General features: G+C 43.7%; 1 protein-coding gene across 1 annotated transcript in view; it reads right to left on the bottom strand.

Annotated features, from left to right (window-relative positions):
* Positions 1-24,295, bottom strand: part of LHFPL3 (LHFPL tetraspan subfamily member 3) — a 694,186-nt gene that overhangs the window by 56,893 nt on the left and 612,998 nt on the right. The window contains exon 3 of the mRNA XM_090287315.1: positions 22,401-22,447. Coding sequence (XP_090143441.1) covers positions 22,431-22,447 — 17 coding nt within the window. The 3' untranslated portion in view covers positions 22,401-22,430. The remainder of the gene's footprint in view (positions 1-22,400; positions 22,448-24,295) is intronic.

The raw sequence follows: 24,295 nt of genomic DNA, 5'->3' as shown, positions 1-24,295 counted from the left end.
GTAGTGCTTCCTAATAGTGCTGTATATGATGGAGCTGCAAAGAGCCTGTCTAATCTCTCTTCTGGATGGACCTGAGGACATGGCCATATGACCCATTTTAGATACTTCATGGTCCCAGTTGCTCCTTCCTCAATGCCCACCAAGCTTCCTGTAGCCTTGCTTTGTAGGCCTCAATCAAACACTGGTAAATTGAGGAGGATACTCCTTCCTTGTTCTAGATATTTTATCTTTTACAGCCTCAGATTCCATTAGCTTTTTTCAAAGTATGCTGCCCAGTAACCTTGCCACTTAACTAAATCCCTTGTGTGTTTCCTCTCAATAGCTCCTGATCTATGACCTCTCTGATGATGTGGTTGGGTACTTAGAACCATGGTGAGGTCCTCACATTGATCTTTCTTAAATTTCATATTGTTTTTCAGCTATACAATACCCTGCAAATTTGATAAATTCATATTCCTATCTGAGTCATTGTTGAGAATGTCAAATGAGACAGGCTTGAGGATAAAGCCATGAGGTTTGTTGATTTGAGGTGCTAGTATAACAGTCTAGTCATGTATATCATGAAAATAGAAATTTGGGAATGAAGCTTGGGTGAAAAATATAGACAGAAGAATTAGATTTGGAAGTCATTGAGATTTGGTAGTCAATGAGAGATAAGATACTTGGAATGGGTAATATAGATAAGATAGATCATAGAGAGAGGAGCAGATGACAAAGGTCCAAACATTGGAAGGGGAAGAGGAACTACACAAGGCAGAGAAGGGTCCAGGTCATGTGGCTCAGCTGGTTGGAGTATTGTCCCATGCACCAAAGCACTGTGGGTTCAGTCCCCTGTCAGGGCATATACCTAGGTTGTGGGTTTGATCCCTGGTCAAGGCAACTGATCGATGCTTCTCTCTTACACTGATGTCCTACCCCCCACCCCCAAACAAAAAAGGGCAGAGAAGGGGATATCAAAGATATAGGCTGGGAACCAGGAGTTTGGGGCCATGGTAGCCAAGAGGAGATAGTGCCAAGGAGACGGGTTGAGTAAATTTGCAGAGAAGGCATGAGAAAAAAATGTCATTTGGGGTGTTTATGTGTGTGTGTCTGGGGGATGGTATGGTGGTGGAAGGATTAGGAGCAAGACTAAATCCCAGTGCAGCTCTGAATGGGGATATTGGTAATTTTTTTTTCTTAACCTATGTGGTGAGTAAACAGGTGTTTATCACATCATTATCTATACTTTTTTGAATGCAGAAAATAGTTATACTAATTTTTTTCAAAAAGTGAATAGGTAGTATGAAAGTAGAAATGTGGGAAGTACATTATTTTAAAAAGTGAAATTGTAGTAGTAAAAATGCAAGAGAAAGAGTAAAATCCAACGTGTACAGGATGGATTTCACCATTTTGAGCATCTGTATAGGATAATAGGAAGATGTCAATGGAGAGAATGCATTTCATGTGGGAGAAAGAAAGTAATTGATAGATTCTAGACTCTGGAGGGTCTTGAGGAGAGGGTATTAAGAGCTCAGGAGGCACTATAGCTAAAATGTGGAAGCAACTCAAGTGTCCATTCATGGATAAACAGATAAACAAAATGTATATATGGACAATGGAACATTCGGCTTTAAAAAGGAGGATATTCTGACACATGCTCCAACATGGATAGACCTTGTGGACATTATGCTAATTAAAATAGGCCAGTTACAAAATGACAAATACTGTACAGTTCCACTTATATGAGTTATCTAAAGTAGTCAAACTCATCGAGACAGAAAGTAGAATGGTGATTTCAAGGATTGGGGTCAGGCGGGATGGGGAGTTATTTTTTAAAATAACGCAACAGGAGAAGTAGGCTCTGGGACAGAAACAGAAATGAGGTGAGGGAATGAAAAAGAGTGAAAATAATGGAAAGATCTGAGGTGGACAGAAAGGAGCTTGAAGTTGTCATTGGGTGATCTTTATCTCAGCAGAGCATCCTGGGGGACCCAAGGAGGGTGGAGGTGCGTTGCAGGCTTGAGCAAAGGGAAGGAGGTTTGGAGCCACTTCTGGAAGGGAAGTTTGAAGATCAACAGGCAATCAATGAAGGATGCACCAAGAGGCAGGGTGTGCTCAGTGGAGGTTAGTTGTATGAGGGTGTAGTAGATGCATCACCATGTTTGGATCTTTCTCCAGCTATCCAGAAATAGAAGTGGAGAAAGCAGACGGTATTGATGGTGATCCTGGACTGAGGGTTCTCAAGGCAGGGGTGAGAGGAACCAACTTGGGGTGTTGACAAAGTCTGAGTAGGGCACACTTTCTGTCTATATTTATCTTTGGGAGGGGGTCTCAGGAGGTGGCTCCGTTTTGGGGGACCGAATTATGAGGGGGTAGGGAGGCCTGTGGTTGTCATTTGCAATAAGATCTGAGCCTTCTCCTGGTCCCACAGCCTGAAACTGAGTGCTAAGGGCTATCTTGCCCCTAGGAAGTCCCCATTAGTACTGGAACATGTGTAATGTAAAAGGGCAGAGAAAAATTCTTACAGATTGATTGTTTTGGGGTGAATGAAATCTGCAATGCTAGCTTTTGGGGCAAGTATAAAGGGTCTTCAAGACATTTTTACAGTTTTCATATTTACATCGAGATATTCTGGTTTGTATTCAGCTTTCATAGCAGGAAGTAGCCTGGGACACAGCTAAAACTGACCAACTTATTGTAACTAGACTTTAACAGCTGCAGAAACTTCTATGTAGTAATGACTGTAAACCACATGCTCTATTTCTCTCCCGCAGAAACTTCAGTTGTAAACCTCCTGGTTGTTCTTGTGCATAGTTTTGTTCTTTACTGTTTGGGATTACATTAAGGAGGCCAGTTTTGAGAGCCCAGGATATTTTACCAGCATTTGGAAAGGAAGAGAAAGGTATTAGAATATTATAATTCTCCAGACTGAATGTCAGAGAGGATTCAGTTCCCAGTTTACTGCCCCCAGGAGTTGTTCTTGAAGGAGCCAGCAGTTATTTGGATATCTCAATAATGCAAGGCAGTTGGAAACTACCTCTCCTGAGGGGATCTCAGAAAGGCAGGCCAGGCAGCACAATGGGCTCAAGATTGCTCAAGGAATTTGGGGGTTCTCAGTTTTAATTCTGGACTTTCTATATGACTTGAATGTCTTAGCCATTGGAAGCCTCTGCTTCTTTTTATTTATTGATTTGAGAGAGAGAGAGAGAGAGAGAGAGAGAGAGAGAGAGAGAGAGAGAGAGATTAATTAGTTGTTTGACTTATTTATGCATTCATTAGTTGCTTCTTGTATGTGCCCTGACCAGAGATTAAACCCACAACCCTGGTGTACTGAGATGACGCTCCAACCAAATGAGCTACTCAACCAGGGCAGTAATTGAGAGCCTGGCATATATGTATGCTTTATGGATTTATATAAAATAAGTCACCATTGGAATAGAAATTAAGTGTTGACAATATAGTACAAAATATTCACATTTGATAGCCTTGCCTCCTGGAAGGGAAAACTACTGTGACGGTTGGAACAGTTTTGAATAAGAGCCTGCATTCTGGAAGCCCACTGCTGGGAGTGAATCCCTGCTCCACTGCTTACAAGTCGAATAGCCTCTCGGAGCTACAGTGTCCTCATCTGTAAAATAGGAACACTCGTCGGCAGCCGTCCATCTCGAGAGACGATGGTGTAGCTTCTTAAGAGTCTATCTGCACCGCCGAGAATGGCTGTGCAGTCCGACTCAGGAGTGACACAGTATCTGTCTCCTCCCGTGTTAAATCGACATCTTGCGATGACACTGGAGTGTCCTCTCCAGTGAAGCTGAAGCTACAGAGCCTGGGCAGGGTGATATGGAAGGTCTACTGTTGCCCATGCCCATCCGTCTCGAGAGACGATGGTGTAGCTTCTTAAGAGTCTATCTGCACCGCCGAGAATGGTTGTGCAGTCCGACTCGGGAGTGACACGGTATCTGTCTCCTCCCGTGTTGAATCGACATCTTGCGATGTCGCTGGAGTGTCCTCTCCAGTGAAGCTGAAGCTACAGAGCCTGGGCAGGGTGATATGGAGGGTCTGCTGTTGCCCATGCAGCAGACCCCCCCTCTCTTCGCAGCTGAAGGGTCCAAGGGAAAGACGGAGTCAATACAGCTTGGCTTCAGGTGCACCGCAGGAGTTGCCGGTGTTGACTACAACGTCAAACCGCCTTAAGGACTCCGGCTCCGGATTTTCTGTCGGGGTTTACTCCCTTAGCCTTTCCCCTGAAGAGGTATGCCGCAAGGCAGCGGAGGTTTTTTGGAGTCAGAGTTTTCCTTCTCTGATGTGCCCTGACTGGAAGATCGAACCAGCGACACTTAGCTCGCAGGCCGACGCTCAATCCACTGAGCCAAACCAGCCAGGGTTAAAAATAGGAACAATATGGGACTTCCGGCCAAGATGGAGGCTTAGACGGACACACTAGGTCTCCCTCTACAACTAGAGAGGAATACAACTACTTCAAAACAAAGGATAACTAGAAATTCCAGAAAATAAAACTACACGGAAGCCCAACATATGAAGTTATAAACCAGCGGTGCCATATGGGCAGGTAAGAGTTAAAGAGGGCAAAGCTGTTTGCGGAGCGGCGAAAAATCCCGGCGGCAGTCAAGCCCCTGGCAGTGCGCGACCCCAGTGCTGGGGAGAGCGGCCACCGCATCGCCTTGAACAGTGAGGCCCAGGGGGGCGGGAGGACAGATCCCGGTCTCCTAGCTGAATAACTGTGTGAATCCATCTTGGACCCCTGCCCCCAAAGAAAGAAAGCACCACAGGGCTGCGAAATAGGTCGCAGACAGGCGCCGGTCGCTGACTTGTGACGCGTACACAGGCACTGCCCCCGACAGCCGGCCCAAGAAAACAAAACGCATCTGTCAAAATGAGGCAGACAACTATAGAAATCCCGGTGACACAGCTCACCAGGCATCAGATAGAGAACCTGACAGATGAACAGATAAGAAACCTGTCAGAGGCTCAGTTCTGGGCCATTGTTATCAGGTGGCTTACAGAATTCACAAAAGAGCAGGAAAAAGATAAGAAAGAAGCGAAAAACTTTCATAACGAAAGGAACAAAACCGCATACGAGACAGATGGTGAGGAAAAAAAATCCAGAGTTCATTTCAACAAACTGGAATATGGAGAAGGAACAAGCAGTCAACCAATGCAGCGAGAGGAAATGGGAAGCAACAATGAGAGGATCAGAAACCTCTGGGACAGCTATAAAAGGCCCAACATAAGAATCATTGGTTTGCCAGAGAATGAGGAAGATGAACTAGAACTTGAAAAATTGAGTGAAAATATAATAAAGGAGAACTTCCCAGACTTGGGAAAGGGAATAGACTTGCAGGTCCAGGAAGCAAGGAGAGTTCCCAAGAGACTGGACCCAGGGAGAACCACTCCAAGATACATTATAATCAAAATGTCAAAAATTAAAGATAAAGAGAGAATCTTAAAAGCAGCAAGAGAGAAGAAAAGAATTATGTACAAAGGGGTCCCAATTAGACTATCAGCTGACTTCTCAAGGGAAACCCTACAGGCAAGAAGGGACTGGCAAGAAATATTCAAAGTAATGAAAATCCAAAACCTACAACCACGAATACTCTATCCAGCGAAACTGTCATTCAGAATAGAAGGACAGAGAAAGTGTTTCCAGGACAAAATAAAACTGAAAGAGTTCATTAGATCCAAACCACTGTTATATGAGATGTTAAAGGGACTGGTTTAAAAAACAGAAGCTAGGGAGATGAAACAAAGGCAAACTAAACAGGCAACGAGAGTGGAAAAGGAACTGCGGGTACGGGAAGCATATTGGGGGGAGGTCAACAGGGAGGGGGAATGGGGAAAGGGAGGGAGATGATATAGGAATTGGGGATCAAGGTAGGAGGGAATGGAATAGACGGAGAGAGGTTGGGAGGAACTGTATGCACAACTAATGGACATAATCTAAAAGGGGGGGACAACTGGAGGGAGGGGGGGCCACCGGGTGGAGGGGAGCAGAGGGAAGGGAAATTGGCACAAATGTAATATTTTAATCAATAAAACACATTAAATCTGAAAAAAAAATAGGAACAATATGTGTAGATTCATACCTACTTCATAGATTATTGTGTAGATGAAATGAGATTACACAGGCAAAGCCCCAGCATATAGAAAAATTACAGTAACACAAGAGAGTCTTTTAGCTGTTATTATTACCTTTTCCCCTAATTCTTTTGAAGATTCACTTCTCAGCCTTCCCTTGTAGCCTGCCTCTTTCTAAGTATACCAAACATGCTCATAGAGAGGATGTGAAGAATAGTTAATTTACAGAAGCAAGCACAGTGCCCAGGTTTTGTACAGCCTCCATATGCTCTTACTGAAAGAATGAATATTGAACAAAATTTACTCTCAAACTTTGGGAGTCACAAAACATATCACTAAGCAAGCGACTTAAAGATTCTCACATGTGCAATAGAATTATTGGATCCTTAAATTATGAAAACATAATGAGCCACTGAAATTAATGAGAATGTCTGGAGGTAAGTGGTTCTCAAATTTTACTATATAAGAACCTCCTAATTACCTACCTAAAAAAGTCCCAGAGTCAGAATTGGTAGATCTGCAAGAAGTACAGGTGACAGTATTAAGTAAAAAAAATTATTTTTCTTTAATTGATTCTAGAGGGAGGGGAAGGAGGGGAAAATGAGAGGAAGAGAAACACATCAGTTTGTTGCCTGACTGGGAATTGAACCAGAGATCTTTCAGTTTCTGGGATGGTGCCCAACTGAACCACACTGGTCATGGTCAGGTGACAGCATCAGAGGCAACACTTCAGGGCAGCCTAAAGGCCTCCACTGAGAAACTCAGGGGTTACTTAAAAATGTGATGGGTGCCTATCTAGGTGCAAGAATCCCCCTCCTGTTTTTTACTTTACTTTTAGGTTTCTTTCTTTTCTCTCCAGTGGTAAAAGAGTAATAAGATTGAAATGACCTTCAGTCATAGACTGAGCTGGGAGAATATGGACTCACCTAAGTTCTGGTGTTGCATAATCATTCACATGCTTAAAGGATTTGCCATAAAGATCTAGAGCTATTCAGACACACTATATGCCTGCAAGTCATCCAGAGGGCTGTTCTTTTTGATTGTTAAACTAGGAGCCAGTCTGTTTCTCAGTCTGACATTTCGGGAGGGTTGTATTTTCTCCTTCAGGATTACAGGAAGAAATATTCTGCAGTGCCACTATAAATAATTCAAAACCCAAGAAGGTTTTATGTGAACCACAAGAATATGACTTGTAGTCACATGCCAAGTACAAGAGGAATGCGTTTAGATCAGCACTAAAAGTACATTAACAGGAAATAAATGCTAGTTTATTCAGTTTGCAGGGGAGAAGTTTCTGTGTATTTCTATTGTTTTTCTAAAAAATTAAACTTTCCTGGAATCTGGCCTCTGCATTTAACCTCCAGTTAAGGTGCTCAGTCTGTTCCATCTGGACACAGTGCTGCATGGCATCACATCCCTTCTCCACTAATTTGTTGTTGTAAGTGTTGCCTTGAAAAGGTCTTATGATTCAATTAATAATCAGAACCAATTTAACAGGCTGTTGATGCCAGGAATGAAAAATTTTCAATTTGCAAATCTGGGATAAGCTGATCAAGAGAATGTTATGATTTCACAGGAAATACACTAAGCTTCCCACATGTTGCTAAAGAGCTTACTGAGATTGAGAAAAGTGCAGAGAAGGGTGTGTTTAGGTGGCTACCTCACAAGTACATGAAGAGTAATTTTGAGGAAGTTATAAACCACAGCAGCCTCAGTTTAGATAGTTTCCTTAATCTGGAAGGGCCAAGTTTCTATCTTCCCCTTTAAAAACTAATTTAAATTGTAGCCCTATAAGTTTTACTCAGAGAAAGAGTGCTACAGAGGTGATATTTTCTGCACTTAAATCTGCTTTTATTCCCTCTTTTCATACTGAAGCTATGAAAAGCTACAAGCTTATTAAGTGTCAGACTTCACACAGGAGGGTGATGAATGACCTAAATCATTTACAATATGCTGGAAAAATAGACAATCTATGTTGAGGGTGAGAAGCTGTGTTCTTTTTTTAAAATTGAATTTATTGGGGTGACATTGATTAATAAAATTAAATAGGTTTCAGGTGTACAATTCTCTAAAACATCATCTGTATATTGCATTGTGTGTTCACCAGCCCCCTTCCATCACCGTTTATCCCCCCTTTACCCTCTTCTACCTCCCCCAACCCATTTTCCTCTGGCAACTACCATACTGTTGTTAGTTTCTATGAGGTTTTCTTTTCCCTTTGCTTAGTCCCTTTACCTTTCTCACCCAGCCCTTCAACACCCCTCCCCTCTGACAGCTGTCAGTCTGTTCTCTGTATTTGTGAATCTGTTTCTATTTTGTTTGTTAGTTTATTTTGTTCATTAGATTGCACATATAAGTAAAATCATATGGTACTTGTCTTTCTTTGATTGGCTTATTTCAACTAGCATAATATTCTCCAGGTCCATCCATGCTGTTGTAAAATGTATGATTTTTTTCTTTTTTATGGCCACTGTGTAAATGTACCCCAGCTTTTTTTTTTTTTTTTTTTAATTTTGGTTTTTCAATTACAGTTGTCCCCTTTGCCCCTAATTTCTCTCCCCCACCCAACCCACCCCCTCTCCCGCAATCATATCCCTCCCCGTTGTCCATGTCCATGAGTCTTTTATACAGGTTCTTTGACTAAACCCTTCCCTTACTTATCCCCCTTCTCTCCCTCCCCCCTCCCCCCTATTGACTGCTATTCTGCTTTTTGTTCTATTTAGTTCCTTTGTTTGTGTTGTTCTTTAGTTTCCTGTATTAGGTGATATCATATGGTATTTTTCTTTCTTTGCCTGGCTTATTTCACTAAGCATAATTCTCTCTAGTTCCATCCATGTTGTTGCAAATGGCAGGAGTTCCTTCTTTCTTTCTGCTACATAGTATTCCATTGTGTAAATGTACCACAGTTTTTTGATCCACTTATCTACTGATGGGCACTTGGGCTGCTTCCAAATCTTGACTATTAGAAAAAATGCTGCAATGTGCATATGTTCTTTCAAATTAGTGTTTGGGGTTTCTTTGGATATATTCCCATAAGTGGAATCATTGGTCATAAGGCAGTTTAATTTTTAATTTTTTATTTTTTATCTCCATACTGCTTTTCACAGTGGCTGCACCAGTCTGCATTTCCACAAACAGTGCATGAGGGTTCCCTTTTCTCCACATCTTCTTTAACACTTGTTGTTTGTTGATTTATTGATGATGGCCATTCTGAAAGGTGTGTGGTGGTATCTTGTTGTTTTAATTTGCATCTCTGATAGCTAATGATGTTGAGCATTTCTTCACATGCCTACTGGCCATCTGTATGTCTATTTGGGTCCTTTGCATATTTTTAAATTGAATTATGTTTTTGGTGTTTAGTTATATAATTTCTTTATAAATTTTGGATATTAGTCCTTTATCAGATGTATCATTGGCAAATGTGTCCTCCCATTCAGGGGTTGTCTTTTCATTTTGTCAATGATTTCCTTTGCTGTGCAAAAACATTTTATTTTATTTATTTTTAAATAGTTATTATGCTGTTAGTTGTCCCAATTTTCCCCTCTCTGCCTGGTACACCCCTCCCCTCCAGCAATCTCCAACCTTAGTTCATGTCCATGGGTCATACATGTAAGTTCTTTGACTTCTCCATTTCCTTATATTATTATTATTTTTTTTAGTAAGAGTCTTCAAAAAATAATTTATTTGTTTGTTTATTTGTTTTATTTTTAGAGAGAGGGGAAAGGAGAAAGAGAGAAAGAGAAACATCACTGTGTGGTTGCCACTCACTCATGCCCCCAACTGGGGACCTGAAGTGCAACCTAGTCATGTGCCCTGACTGGGAATCAAACATGTGACACTTGGTTCGCAGGCTGACGCTCAGCCCACTGAGCCACAGCAGCCAGGGCTTCCTTATATTATTCTTAACACCCCCCTATTTTGTTCCTATCAATTATGCTTCTTAATCTCTGCACCATTTCCTCCATTCTCCCCCTTCTCCCTCCCTGCTGATAACCCTCCAAATGATCTCCATACTTATGATTCTGTTCCTGTTCTAGTTGTTTATTTAGTTTTTTAAAAAGTATATTTTATTGATTGTGCTGTTATAGCTGTCCCAATTTCTTTTCCCTTTGCTCCCCTCGACCCAGTACCCTTCTTTCCTCCAGCAATCCCACCTCCCTTAGTTCATGTCCATGAGTCTTGCATATAAGTTCTTTGGCTTCACCCTTTCCTATATTATTCTTAACTTCCCCATGTCTATTTTGTTATTAACAATTATGCTTCTTAATCCCTGCACCATTTCCTCATTTCTCCCACTTCCCTCTCCCAGTTGATAACCCTTCAAATAATCCCCATACCTATGATTCTGTTCCTACTCTGGTTGTTTGTTTAGTTTGTTTTTGTTTTTATATTTTTAGGTTCTGTTGTTGATAGTTGTGAGTTTGTTGTCATTTTAATGTTCATAGCTTTGATCTTCTTTTTCTTAAATAAGTCCCTTTAACACTTCATATAGTAATGACTTGGTGATGATGAACTCCTTTAGCTTCACCTTGTCTGGGAAGCACTTTATCTGCCCTTTCATTCTAAATAATAGCTTTGCTGGATAGAGTAATCCTGGTTGTAGGTCCTTGCTTTTCATCACTTTGAATACTTCTTGCCAGTCCCTTCTTGCCTGCAAAGTTTCTTTTGAGAAATCAGCTGACAGTCTTATGGGAACTCCTTTGTACGTAACTCTGTTTTTCTCTTGCTGCTTTTAAGATTCTCTCTTTATCTTGAACCTTTGGCATTTTAATTATGATGTGTCTTGGTGTAGGCCTCTTTTGGTTCATCTTGTTTGAGACTCTCAGAGCTTCCTGGACTTGTGTGTCTTTTTCCTTCACCGGGTTAGAAAAGTTTTCAGTCATTATTTCTTCAAATAGTTTGTCAATTCCTTGTTCTTGCTCTTTTTCTGATACCCTTATGATGTGGATATTGTTATGTGTCATGCTGTCTCAAAAGCCCCTTAAACTGTCCTCATTTTTTAAAATTCTTTTTTCTTTCTGCGGCTCTGATTGGGTGTTTCCTTACACCTTGTTTTCCAAACTGCTGATTTGATCTTCTGCTTCATCCAACCAACCTACTGCTAATTCCTTCTAGTATATTTTTATTTACCGATATTGTATTCTTTATTTCTGACTGGCTCTTTTTATGGTTACGATTTCATTTTTTCATGCTGTTGCAGTTCCCACTAAGTTCCTTGAGCATCCTTATAACCATTTTTTTTTTTTTGAAATTTTTATCTATTTCATTTAGCTCCTTTTCTGCAGACTTCTCCTGTTCTTTTATGTGGGGCATGTTTCTTTGTCCCCTCCTTTTGGCTGCACTTTTTGTATTTGTTTCTATTTATTAGGTAGATCTACTATGACTCTCAGTTTTCATAGGGTGGCCTTATGTAGTAGATGTCCTGTATGACCCAGTGGCACAATTGCCCTAATTACCTGAGCCGAGTGCTCCAGGAATGTCCCTTGGGTGGGTTATGCAAGCCCTCCTGTTGTAGTTGTGTCTCAATTGTTGTTGGATTGTCTGTGCAGATTGTTGACACTCAGGCTGGCTGACAATGAGGATCAACCCTGACCACAAAGGTAGAAGCTGCTGTGTAGGTACTGACTGCATGGAGTGGAATTTTCCTCAGCAGGGTCTGGTGCCCACCAAGATCTCTCTTTGGATATACCACTTGTGAAGCTAAAAGGATCCTGCTCTGATATTGTCTGAAGTTGGCCACTGGGTGTTGTGGGTCTGGTGCAGACCAATGGTAGATGCTGTCTGTGACTGGGCCTAGGAAACCTGTTTAGAGCTACAAAGTGATCCAGAGTTTGTGGCTGCCTCTCCTGGGCCTGGGTGTGCAAGCTGTGCACCAAGGCTGGCTTTTACCAGCACCCAGCCCAAGGGAAGGTCAGCAAAAGTTCCAAAGCACCCTGAAATCTGCCTCTATCTGCTTCCATCTGTTGGCTGACTGTTAGGCTCAGTCACCAAAAGAGTATCTGGTGGCACTCAAATTGCATGGTTTAGGTTCTCAGTGAGTCACCAAGTGGTGTTCACCAGATTGCTACAGATTCAAACTTGGGCCAGTGCTGGGTCTGTGGCTACTCAGCAAATGTCCCAGGGTATACCAAGTCTAACTGCCATGCACTGGGTGCTTGCATGCCTTTGTGGAGGTATGGGGTCTCATAAATTATTAGAGTGAGGCCAGCAGAGCTTATCAGGTCTAAACAGACCAAGATTTGGCCATGTGAAGGGAGGACTTAGCACCAGTTGTGCGAGTGAGGGAAAAATAACCCCCATCCTAGAGCAACACAACTCAGTCTGTCCAAGACTCTGCCAGGAGTTTGATCTTAGCAGGGCAGGGCAACTGGAAATTGAGAGGATAGGGCTAGTGGATTTCTGGTGATGAAGGAGGTGCTAGTCAGGCTTGGGGTAAGGTGAGTGGAATGGCCCTTGCCCCAGACCCACACAACTTAATTTGTGCCAGAGTCATCAGGGCAGTCACCCAGGAATTTGGGGTGGGGTTGGTGGGGGGTTGAGGGGCTACTGTGAGCCCTGAGAGTGGTGTACTAGCAGACCTTCGGTGAAGGAGAGGCACCAGCCAGGTTAATGGAAAGTGGGGGGAATGGCCCCCATCTCAAAACCACACAACTTAGTCACCGACACCCCTGAGCCTGTCCTGACCTATACAGCCCGGGCCAGGCAGCTGACTCTTCATCAGCGTATGAGCTACATAGGGTGAGGATACCTGGAGTTCAGAGAGTGGAGCTATTGCTTTCTTCCAGGATGATGCCATTAGGAGGGGAGTCCTCCACCCAAGAAAGATGGCATCTGTGGTGTGGGAGAGTGACTCAGCACAGGGATCCTGGTGGCTATCTCCTCAGCTTTCTCCCCAGAGCCACAAACACCAGTCTTGTCTCACACAACTTCAGTTTGCTTTATTCTATCTCTGCTGGAGTCCAGGATGAGTGGCTGTTAATGATATTTTTTGTGTTGGCCCTTTAGGAGGGCACCCTTTAGGAGAGCAGACTCCTCTCTCTCCACGGCAGACAGAATATCTCCTGATCATCACAGCCAGATGCTATGTGCCTCTTCCTAGCTCTGGTGCTCTGGGATGGTGAGTCCAGCTTGGGAATGAGACCCCATGCTCCTCATGGGGAACTCCTGCAACTGAGTTATCCCTCCAGAATCTCAGCTGTTGCCTATTGGAGTGGGAACAGCCCTTTTTGCATCTCTGCCCTTCCAGTCAGCCTGGATGTGGCTTCTTCTGTAAACCCTTGATTATAAGATTTCTGTTCAACTAGTCTCCAGTTGATGATGCAGATTGATTGTTCTATAACTTAGTTGTAATTCCATTTTGGTCCTGGGAGGAGGTGAGTGTAGCTTCCACTCACTCTGTCTTGGATCTCTCTGAGAAGCTGTGCTCTTGAAGAGGGAACTCTCACTCTGCCCTGTGCCTATTCGAAGGCACCTAGAAATGTGATGGACGCTCATCTAAATGCAGGAATCTCTTTGTGTTTTTATGTTTAGGGTTTTTTCTCCTCTGTGGATGAATGATTAGTAAGATTGAAAGAAGCTTCAGCCATAGACTGGGAATACCACTTGCCACAAGATTAGTTTCACCCCAGCATCATATAAGAATTAACGTAATCATCTTCATGTTAGGGGAGCCTGTGGTGCCAGGAGGACCATCTGCATAACTTGCAGGCCCAGTGCTATGTGTAAATTATCCAAAAAGCAGGTAAAAGTGCCATTAAATGTATTAAAATACAAAGCTTTCCCCTTTTTATTGTAGTCTCTTTCTTGCCTTGTCATAGCATTTGCTTGTTTTTGTGGTAAAATACACATAACATAAAATTTCCATCTTAACCTTTTTATGTTTACACATTACAGGTACACCTTGGACATTTTTAAGTGTGCAGTTCAGCTATGTTAAATATATTCACATTCTTGTGCAATTACCACCAGTCATGGTGTCTTTTATTTGATATTTAATGCCATTTTAAGTAAATTAAAAATTAAAAATTTAAATTATTAACATGAATTTTGCCATTTATTTTTACATCTTGCATGTCAGTTTTAAATGCAAAGATTAGAGCATTTAACTCATTTGTGCAGTCATTAAAATTATACTTTATATGATGGAGGGTGCTTCAAGCTGGCTAGAAAAGATAAACACAGACATTCTCAGAAAAGTTGGAAGGAGAAAGACAGGGTTCCACAGGCACAGAACGGGCAGGAGAGAGTTTGCTGGAATGCTCCATCTGGCACAGGGATATTTAGGACCTTCACAGGCACTAAGGAGACCCACCCACTCAGACCTGCTGGCGGCTGGGACTCCCCCACACTCAGGCCCTAGATTGATATGTTGTTCTCTGGCTCAGGGCAGGCCCTGGGAAATCTCCCCTTCCCATTTGGTTTCCCACAAACCCATGGAGGACACATAATCCCCTTCCCCTGACAGGTTATTTCAGCCTCTGTATCTGGAACAGTCATTCACCCCACATCGAGGCCTCCTGACTGATTCCTGTCAGTCCTGGGTGGGATGGCAGCTGCTATGCTGTGCCAAAGAAGCTGCAGGACAGGTGCAGCCAACTGTGGCCTTCCCCATCTGCACCCAGGCTCTTGCTTGGGGCAGTGGTCACTGGATGGGCACAGGGAGGGGAGGTCAGGCAGGGCTCAGGTTCTAGCAAGCAGGAGAGTGAGCTGAGGATTCATACCCCCTCCAGGGATCTGGAGACATGGGATGGGGTTGGGCAAGGGAGGAGAGAAGGGGATGCAGCAGGAAGCAGGACACCCTGCGTTCTCCAATGCTCTGCATGCACCAGTGCTCTACTGTCCCATCAGACTTCATTTACAAAACACAGTGTCAAGTCTGGGACCACAGACTTGGGGGCTCTGCTGAGCTTAGAACCCTGTGGGACTGCACTGGCCCCAGGTGCAGGAGCCAAGAACAAGTAGGAGAATGGAAAGGAGAGCCAGTGCTTCCTGGGAGCGAGCACAGCCATGCCCATCCCTGGCTCCCAACCAGGGTCCCTACTGACCGGGAACATTTTGTTGTGAAAAGACATTGCTTTCACTTCTTCCTCCCTCCCTTTCCTGCCCACTCAGGATTTTAAGCAGTGTGGATCTTCCTTTGATGCTCTTCCCTTTCTTGCTTCCTTTCTCTCTCCCTCTGTCTGAGTGAGGGGAGATAGGAGATAAGTCTCTTAATTATGCTTTACAGTAAACTAAGGTGGCGTTCCCTGCCTGGCAGGATGTGTGTGGCTTCAGCAGTGAATGCTTGTGAGGCTCTTGGAAGTCCTGGGTGGGGGTGCCTGCTTTTCAGGATCTTGGGAGGCCCAACAAAAAGAAAGGAGGAGGGAGAAAACCTGGAGAAAATCACAGAACGTAGGGAATATGGGAAAGGGAACATGGGAAAATGGTTAAGGGGAAGAAGATGAAAAGCAGCGGGGTAAAGAAGGAAAAGGAAGAAAGGAAGGGAGCCAGCTTTTTGCCTATTCTGTCCCCATGATTTGAGAGAATAGAGGCTTCACCTGATAGAGCTACTGCCCCACGCATACAGTGTGCACGCTGGTGCCTAAACAATGACTGAAGATCCTAGGTGGCAGCAAGAAGTGTCAGCACCAAGTATCTTGCTCTGCTTGTGTCAGATCCTTGAAAATGTGACTCAGCATTTTAGTCTTCTCAGAGCACATCGCAGTGAATTGGAGCCCTGCGAAGGCATGGTGCTCTGGAGAGAACTGAAAGAGTGGGGTGGGATAGACGGGGATGTTAAATGGGCAAAGAAAAGGAATAGAAAAATCCCTTCTGGAGCTCCCAGGTGGGCCCAGAGTTGCATTGAGGAGAGCCCGGACTTTTCATTCACAAAAACCAACTCTGTTTTTCCAGGGTGATCAAAGCAGAGCCAAGTGTATTCATAACCTCAACCTTTGAAACACTTTCCTCCTAATCATACAATATTATAATGAACTAGTCTCTTGGGTTGAGAAGGCCCACTAAGTCTCTGCTCGAAAAGGGAGCAGAAAGGGCAATGCTGTCTGATGGACTCAAAGCCTAGAGGTGACACACGGCTGCTTGACCTAGCTTGGCACAGCACCCCAGACATCCAGGCTCACAGAAGCCCCAGGTTTCTTGTACTTTCTGTTCTCTCAGTAATTAACATCTTTTTCTAGAGGGAGATTTCACTTTTGGATTATGATACAGACTTCACTGAGATTTTCTTCACAAGGGCAGCAAAAACTAATACATAAAGGGAACAGTATGGACTTCCGGCCAAGATGGAGGCTTAGACGGACACGCTAGGTCTCCCTCTTCAACTATAGAGGAATACAACTACTTCAAAACAAAGGATAACTAGAAATTCCAGAAAATAAAACTACACGGAAGTCCAACATATGAAGTTATAAACCAACGGTGCCATTTGGGCAGGTAAGAGTTAAAGTGGGCAGTGCTGTTTGCGGTCGCACCCGGAGCGGCGGGCGGCGAGGAGTCCCGGTGGCCAAGCCCCTGGCGGTGCGCGACTCCGGAGCTGGGGAGAGCGGCTACGCAAGCCCCTGGCGGTGCGCGACCCCGGCGAGGAGTCCCGGTGGCCAAGCCCCTGGTGGTGCGCGACTCCGGAGCTGGGGAGAGTGGCTACGCAAGCCCCTGGCGGTGCGCGACCCCGGCGAGGAGTCCCGGTGGCCAAGTCCCTGGCGGTGCGCGACTCCGGAGCTGGGGAGAGCGGCCGCCGCATCGCCTTGAACAGTGAGGCCCAGGGGGGCGGGAGGACGGATCCCGGTCTCCTACCTGAATAACTGTGTGAATCCATCTTGGACCCCCGCCCCCAAAGAAAGCACCACAGGGCTGCGAAATAGGTCGCGGACAAGCAGGCGCCGGTCGCTAATTTGTGACGCGTACACAGGCACTGCCCCCACAGCCAGCCCAAGAAAACAAAAAGCATCTGTCAAAATGAGGCAGGCAACTTTAGAAATACCGGTAACACAACTCACCAGGCAGCAGATAGAGAACTTGACAGATGAACAGATAAGAAACCTGTCAGAGGCTCAGTTCTGGGCCATTGTTATCAGGTGGCTTACAGAATTCACAAAAGAGCAGGAAAAAGATATGAAAGAAGCGAAAAACTTTCATAACGAAAGGAACAAAACCACATACGAGACAGAAGGTGAGGAATCCAGAATTCATCTCAACAAACTGGAATATGGAGAAGGAACAAGCAGTCAACCAATGCAGCGAGAGGAAATAGGAAGCAACAACGAAAGGATCAGAAACCTCTGGGACAGCTATAAAAGGCCCAACATAAGAATCATTGGTTTGCCAGAGAATGAGGAAGATGAACTAGAACTTGAAAAATTGAGTGAAAATATAATAAAGGAGAACTTCCCAGACTTGGGAAAGGGAATAGACCTGCAGGTCCAGGAAGCAAGGAGAGTTCCCAAGAGACTGGACCCAGGGAGAACCACTCCAAGACACATTATAATCAAAATGTCAAAAATTAAAGATAAAGAGAGAATCTTAAAAGCAGCAAGAGAGAAGAAAAGAATTATGTACAAAGGGGTCCCAATTAGACTATCAGCTGACTTCTCAAGGGAAACCCTACAGGCAAGAAGAGACTGGCAAGAAATATTCAAAGTAATGAAAATCCAAAACCTACAACCACGAATACTCTATCCAGCGAAACTGTCATTCAGAATAGAAGGACAGAGAAAGTGTTTCCAGGACAAAATAAAACTGAAAGAGTTCATTAGATCCAAACCACTGTTATATGAGATGTTAAAGGGACTGGTTTAAAAAAAAAAACAGAAGCTAGGGAGATGAAACAAAGGCAAACTAAATAGGCAACGAGAGGGAAAGAGGAACTGTGGGTACGGGAAGCATATTGGGGGGAGGTCAACAGGGAGGGGGAATGGGGAAAGGGAGGGAGATGATATAGGAATTGGGGATCAAGGTAGGAGGGAATGGAATAGACGGAGAGAGATTGGGAGGAACTGTATGCACAACTAATGGACATAATCTAAAAGGGGGGGACAACTGGAGGGAGGGGGGCCACCGGGTGGAGGGGAGCAGAGGGAAGGGAAATTGGCACAAATGTAATAATTTAATCAATAAAACACATTAAATCATTAAAAAAAAAAAAAAAAAAAAAGGGAACAGTATGATCCTCTCTAAAGACCTGCAGTGCTCTCATATATACTCCTGAGAACTCTTTCATGACCAATGAGCTATGAAAACAGTATTTATATCTAATTCAAGAGAAATTCTAGAGCAGAATTTTTCAAAATGGTGATCTGTGGATCTCCCACATCAGAATAACATGGAATGATGGATTAAAATTCAGATTTCTGCATCCCCACTGCAGACTACTAAATCTCTACGGGTGAGGGGTCAGTACTTACATTTTAAAGAAGCTGAGAGTCTGTAACTCTATATACACTGACAGGTTTGAATCATGTTTGGCGATGTGGTTCTCAAGCTTGAATAGGCCTCAGAAGCATCTGGAGTGTTTACAAAGCAAGGATGGCTGGGCCCCACTCTGGAGCTTCTGATTCAGTGGGTCTAGAGCGGGGCCTGAGGATCTGCATTTTCAACAAGTTCCTGGGTGATACTCATGCTTCTGGTCTGGGGTTAAAGCAGTGACAGCAATTTAGTCTTGTGTCTGCCAGGTGTAACCTGTTTACTGAAGGTCAGAGTGTGGGAAGCAGTGGTGGTGGAGGAAGTGCTTTCTTTCTCCCCAGGAGGTGAATGTCTGGGAAAGCAGTGCAGGGATGCCAGCCCCAGGAGCCAGACCCTCACCCAGGGCCGTCAAGCAGCAAATGGTGCTACTGTTTGTCAGGTAACTAGGATTCTGGTGGCTGGAGCTTCAGACTTTCAGGAGCTCAGTTTGGTTTCAGATAAAAATGGGGTTATAGGTCTGTTCTAGGGCAAGACAAGAAGGACTGGATAAATCTAGCACTTCTAGGAGGTCCAAGAACTGAGAATAACTGAAGGCACAAAGAAAGGCTGAGTTCTCATTACTATGGCTAACTAGGCAGAAACCATCTCTAAAAAACCAGGCATTTTTGGGGGAGAGGGGAGGTTCAATATTCACATACGACAGGCTACCAGGCCTCTGGGATGATATTTCTGGGGTCTCAGTACACAGATGCTTTCTTTCTTATATCTAGAAATTACAATATTTCAAGCTGAGGCCTCCACAGACCACAGTGGCGTGCTTGGCTGTGGTTCAGGGGCAGCCCACAGTACCTGACTAGTCTCCTGTCCTCAGACACCTGCAGTTACCGAAAATTGCCACCAGAGGTCGCAACGGGACAGAAATTATTATAGCAAGTCCAAGGGAATGGCCAGGAAGAAACTCGAAGTTACCTGTCTGTCTGTTTACGGTGCTCTCCAGCAAAGGGAAAGTAAGGTGAGGAACTCATGACCTGTGCTTCAATATGACGACTGGTCTTGCGTGGCTGCCCAAGGATGCCATTTTTCCTCCTCAAACAGCACTACATTTTTGTCACAGGAGAAGGAATCCTAATACTTGGGCAATCAATGATGGTTGTCAAGAAGGAGACTGCAGGCCCTTATCATAATTTTCAAAAGCAGCACCCTCCAAATGATTTCAATCATATGTAAAGTGCCATGCAAATGCATCTGTGAGTGTCCTGTAGTACAACTTTTCTAGCCAGATTTGCTGCCTCTAAAGCCCCCTCTCCACCAAAATTCTGAAGCTGAAATTCTATTTCACAGCTCTTTGCAGTGCTGTTGTGTCCAGCAGCATTGAAACATAAGACATGCGCAGGAAATTATCCATCTCTGTAATTTTCCCCACCCGACATACCCTGTCCTGTTCTTTTCATACAACTTTCAAATCAGCGTCAGATCCAGGGAAGGCTGCTGTAGACCAGATGGAAAAAGTTGCATGTTAAGCCAAAGTTGGAAACCAAAATGGGTCAAAATGTTAAATCAAGTGATGGTAAAAGATATATCATAGCCATGGATGGTATGGTTCAGTTGGTTGGAGCATTGCCCTGTAAACCAAAAGGTTGCTGGTTTGATTCTGGTCAGGAAACATGCCTAGGTTGTGGGTTTGGTCTCCAGTTGGAGCATGTATAAGAGGCAGCCAATTGATGTTACTCTCTCACATTCATGTGTCTTTCCCTCTCTCTTTCCCTCCCTTCCCCTCTCTCTGTAAACAAACAACAAAAATGAAAAGAAAAAAGAGAAGAAAAAGATGCATCATAAAAGTACCATGGACTTACCATAGAAGAAGAAAGCTCTGTTTAAACAACACTTCCTGTTTGGTTAACATCTATATTTCTATAATTTTATGTAAACAAGGGGTGTATCTCAAAACTGTGCTGGGAACTGGCATGTGTGGATCTCTACTCTTGTCTTATTGGCTTTCAAATTATTCTCTTACTGCCTCAGAGACTTCCCTGGCCCTTTTAACTTGGTAAGGAATACACTGAAAGAAAATGTAATCTTGTTCACCTACTGGGTCTCCTTAAATTTCAGACTCTAATCAGTGGTGTCTTGGAAAGGAGAGAAATAAATACCAGCAAGAAAAATCAAAGTACAGAAATCAGCATATTTGAGATGGCCAAAGTTGATGTTTGCCACGTCCACCTCAGTTTCATAGGTTCATGTAAGGGGAGCCAGCTATTCACTTCTTATCTGCACCTTCTCCTTCCTGCTTCAGGTAATAACAGAGATTCACAGGGCTCTTGCTCCTGTGGGTCGTCCCCATTTGCACAGCCTGACTATGACTTTTTCCTTAATCCTGTAGTGTGAAATGAATGCTGCTGGGAGGAAACTATATGAAAAACAGCCTGAGGTTAGAAGAAAACATAGCATGTGTACATTTTGAAATCAGCTGCTCTTGAAATCATATTACAGATGAAGAGCCTGAGGTTAAGAGAGGCACAGTGAATTTCCCAAGCTCATCCAGATGTTTGGTTACAGAGCCAGGACTGGGACTCGAGTCTTTTTTTGGGATGTATGCTCCTTCCTTTTATTCACTTAAACAAAACAAAACAAAACAAAACATCTCCTGGCTGTGTAGACAGGTTTTCAACCAGAGAGAAAGGAGCTGGGACAATACACTGATGATATGCTTTGAGGCAAAGGGGAGGATTGAGTTTTAATTCAGGTTCCACCCCATCTGGGGCAGGTTAATCTCCCTCTTGAGATGTCAGTCATCTTCTGTGAACTAAGAGGGCTGGAGTGCAGGATTCATCTCTAAGGCCCTTTCAGCTCCAGCATTCTGTGTGTGTCCAGGGTTGGGGGGTCAATACTGCAGGGGACTGAGGAGTGCTCAGTCACATCTTGTGAGGGCCCCTTCAATTTTTAAATTTCTATCATCTCTGACAACTTGAAAAGTTCCTTCCTAACTAATTCCCATTCAACATACACTCGAAACTTTGAAATTGAAAACAAGGCAGTTACCACTCTGAAATCACAGTCAGGTGGGACTTTATTTTAAATGTTCCAGGTATACTCCTGGTCAGGCATGAATTCCTCCTCCTCAGTTTATTTATAAATCTAGTTTTTCACATAGTGATTCACTCAAACTGGAAATATAGTTTACAGATTCAAGGAATATCAGGAGATTGTGATTGTATGCATGTGTGTGTGTGTGTGTGTGTGTGTGTGTATACAAAGAAGGGCCAATACAGCCCATATCTGGCTTAATAATCCTTCATAAACACAGGTTTGTTCAGTATATGTGTGCCCATCATATAGCAATATATATTTATGGAGAAAATAATAAATGAGATTACCACTTCTTTCAATTTAGCCCCGTTACTTGGCACAGTGGTATTTGTTTTTACATAGCATCTGCTCCTATAAAGACTCACAGAGCAATAGCCTGTTTAGGCTGGTGGCCCCAGAAGAGCACTTGCTAAGGCTCACCAGGGGTGACCATGGCCCATACAGAGAGGCCTACATACATTTTCACATTGTGGATTAGTATGTTGCAGTGAGAATTGTGGGCACACGATTAGAATCCTAAAAGCTGATAATCTGATGGCTCATTGTCAGAAAACAATACCCACACACATTCCCAGGGGGTCCCTGGCTGCTTCTCAGGGAGGTGCCAGGCTGACAGCTGTAAGTGCTCTGGCTCTTACCCATGTGCCAGGGAAGTGGGGAGAGACGCGCAAATATAAAATCAGGAACAAAGACATAAGCTCTATGACTTAAAAGTGACGGTTCATGCGACCCAGGCACCAAGCGGCGAAAGCAGGAATCAGAGAACAGCAAAGAAGACATGCGGGAATGGTAGGCAGAAGCGCACACAGCACAGCTGGACCCAAGGGAGCCATGCTCAGACTTACATGGTGTGGTCTCACACTACCTTATTTGCTTTAAGCATTTCCATCATCTGAGAGTTTGGGAGGGAAAAACAGAATAGTTAAAGGTAAAATACGTTAAGAGCTCATACTTTACTTTTAAAAGTTAAAAATAACAATGTCATTTTTGGCCATGCCATTCATAGTGTGCAGAGGTTCACAGATGATGATTCATAGTGATGAAGAGCACACTTTTGAGAGTCAGACCGTGGTTTCACATGTTGGCTCTGCCCATTGTTAGCTGTGTGACTCTGGACAAGTGTCTTATCTTTCTGTGCCCCAGTTTCCTCATCTGTTAAGTGGTTCTAATAGTATCACCTCATAAAATTGTGATGAAGATAGGATGAATTAATACTACATTTGAAATACTTGGAACAGTCCTATTCAATACCAAGCAGTATCCAATGTCATTGTTGTTAGTTACTTTATCTTTCGCTTCCTCAGCAACACCATCCAAAATAGATGATCAAAAGTTTTCTACAGAAAGCCAAGCCTCAGAGAGAATTTTAGATGCTTAGAAAGAAAAACAATAGAAGAAATCAAAACGTTCAGCAGAAAAGAAAAAAGTTAACATTGCATGGGTGAGCAATAGCTTCATGTGTTATTATAATTCTTGATGGTATCCTTTCAGATACCAAAGCAATCTGGAGTAGCTTTTTAAGAAAGATGAATACAGTCATCCCTCCATAGCCACAGTTTTGCATCTGTGAACTCAGCCAATCATGGATCAAAAATAAAAATATAAAAAAAATCCCAGAAATTTCAAAACATATATCAATAGCACAAACACAGATCAAGTAGAATCCTGAGGCCTGGTACACATCATCAGGTATGACTCTTTGGATTGGTAGCATCTTGAATTTCTTGCTGGCTTTTGTCTAGTGCCTCACACAGAGAATTGCTAAAAGGTGCCAGTGCAAGAATGGGGTGGGTCATGACTACCAAGTGGTTTGCCAAGTCATGCAGGAGGACAGACTTCTCTCCCCCATTCTTTCCCTGAACCATTCCACCGGCTTCGACCTAATTTGGCACGATACTGCAATCAAGCTTAAAAAAATGGGACCTTAGCCTAACAGGAACCTGCAAGTAAAGATGACCTGTGCTGAGTTTGCCTTTGCTAATGACTCTGTGTCCCTGCCTGGCCAGTACCAGTGCCCACATAGTTCTTCAGTTTCCCTCAGAGTGAATCCCTCTCTTCATCTTGTAGTAGTGCATTTACTCATGTGGACAGGCCACATGAGACAGGTCTTATTTAAATACATATGGTTTTCCAGAAAACCCAGAAATGGGCTGTCCTCTCCTCTGACCCAGGGCCACCAGGTTCCTTCCCTTTAACAACTCACATCTGATTTTATAGCCTCTGGCATCCTGCTTCCCATATGGGCTTTTTACTTCTTTCCTTTGGCAGTTACCTGATGGTGTCACTTCTTATTTGTCACTGGCCCTGGAAGTTCTAGGATAGAAGCTCAAGTCCTCTCCTCTGTCACTCTGTCTCCTCATGCCCTTTCTCACTTTCTCAAAGGCTTGGTGGGAAGGGGGGTGGGTTGTGTTGGCCCTCTCTGGGATGTGAATATTTGGATGAAACAATTTGCCTATTAAAGTTGGAAAGTCAGGTATTAAAATCATGATTTCACATGAAAAAATATAAGGGAAGAATGACAAAGAACACATCAGCATCTGTTTAGTAGCCAAGCCTACCTGACATTTACCAGCAAGGGTGAGTCATAGGCTGCCTCCCAAGAAAGGCACTTGTCCCCTGCAGACCCCACAACGGTGCTTAGCTTCCAACTAGGTGTGGTTCCACACCAGGTAGGGCATGTCTTTTTATGTATATACCTCTGTGGTGCCCAGCCACTGGTGTTGTGCTCTGAGGTCTCTGC

This window comes from Furipterus horrens, unplaced genomic scaffold (genome assembly GCF_987537825.1).
Source record: "Furipterus horrens unplaced genomic scaffold, mFurHor1.1.pri manual_scaffold_9, whole genome shotgun sequence".
Taxonomy (NCBI): Eukaryota; Metazoa; Chordata; class Mammalia; order Chiroptera; family Furipteridae; genus Furipterus; species Furipterus horrens.
The sequence above is the reverse complement of the archived record's forward strand: the minus strand, read 5'-3'. Positions and strand labels throughout refer to the sequence as shown.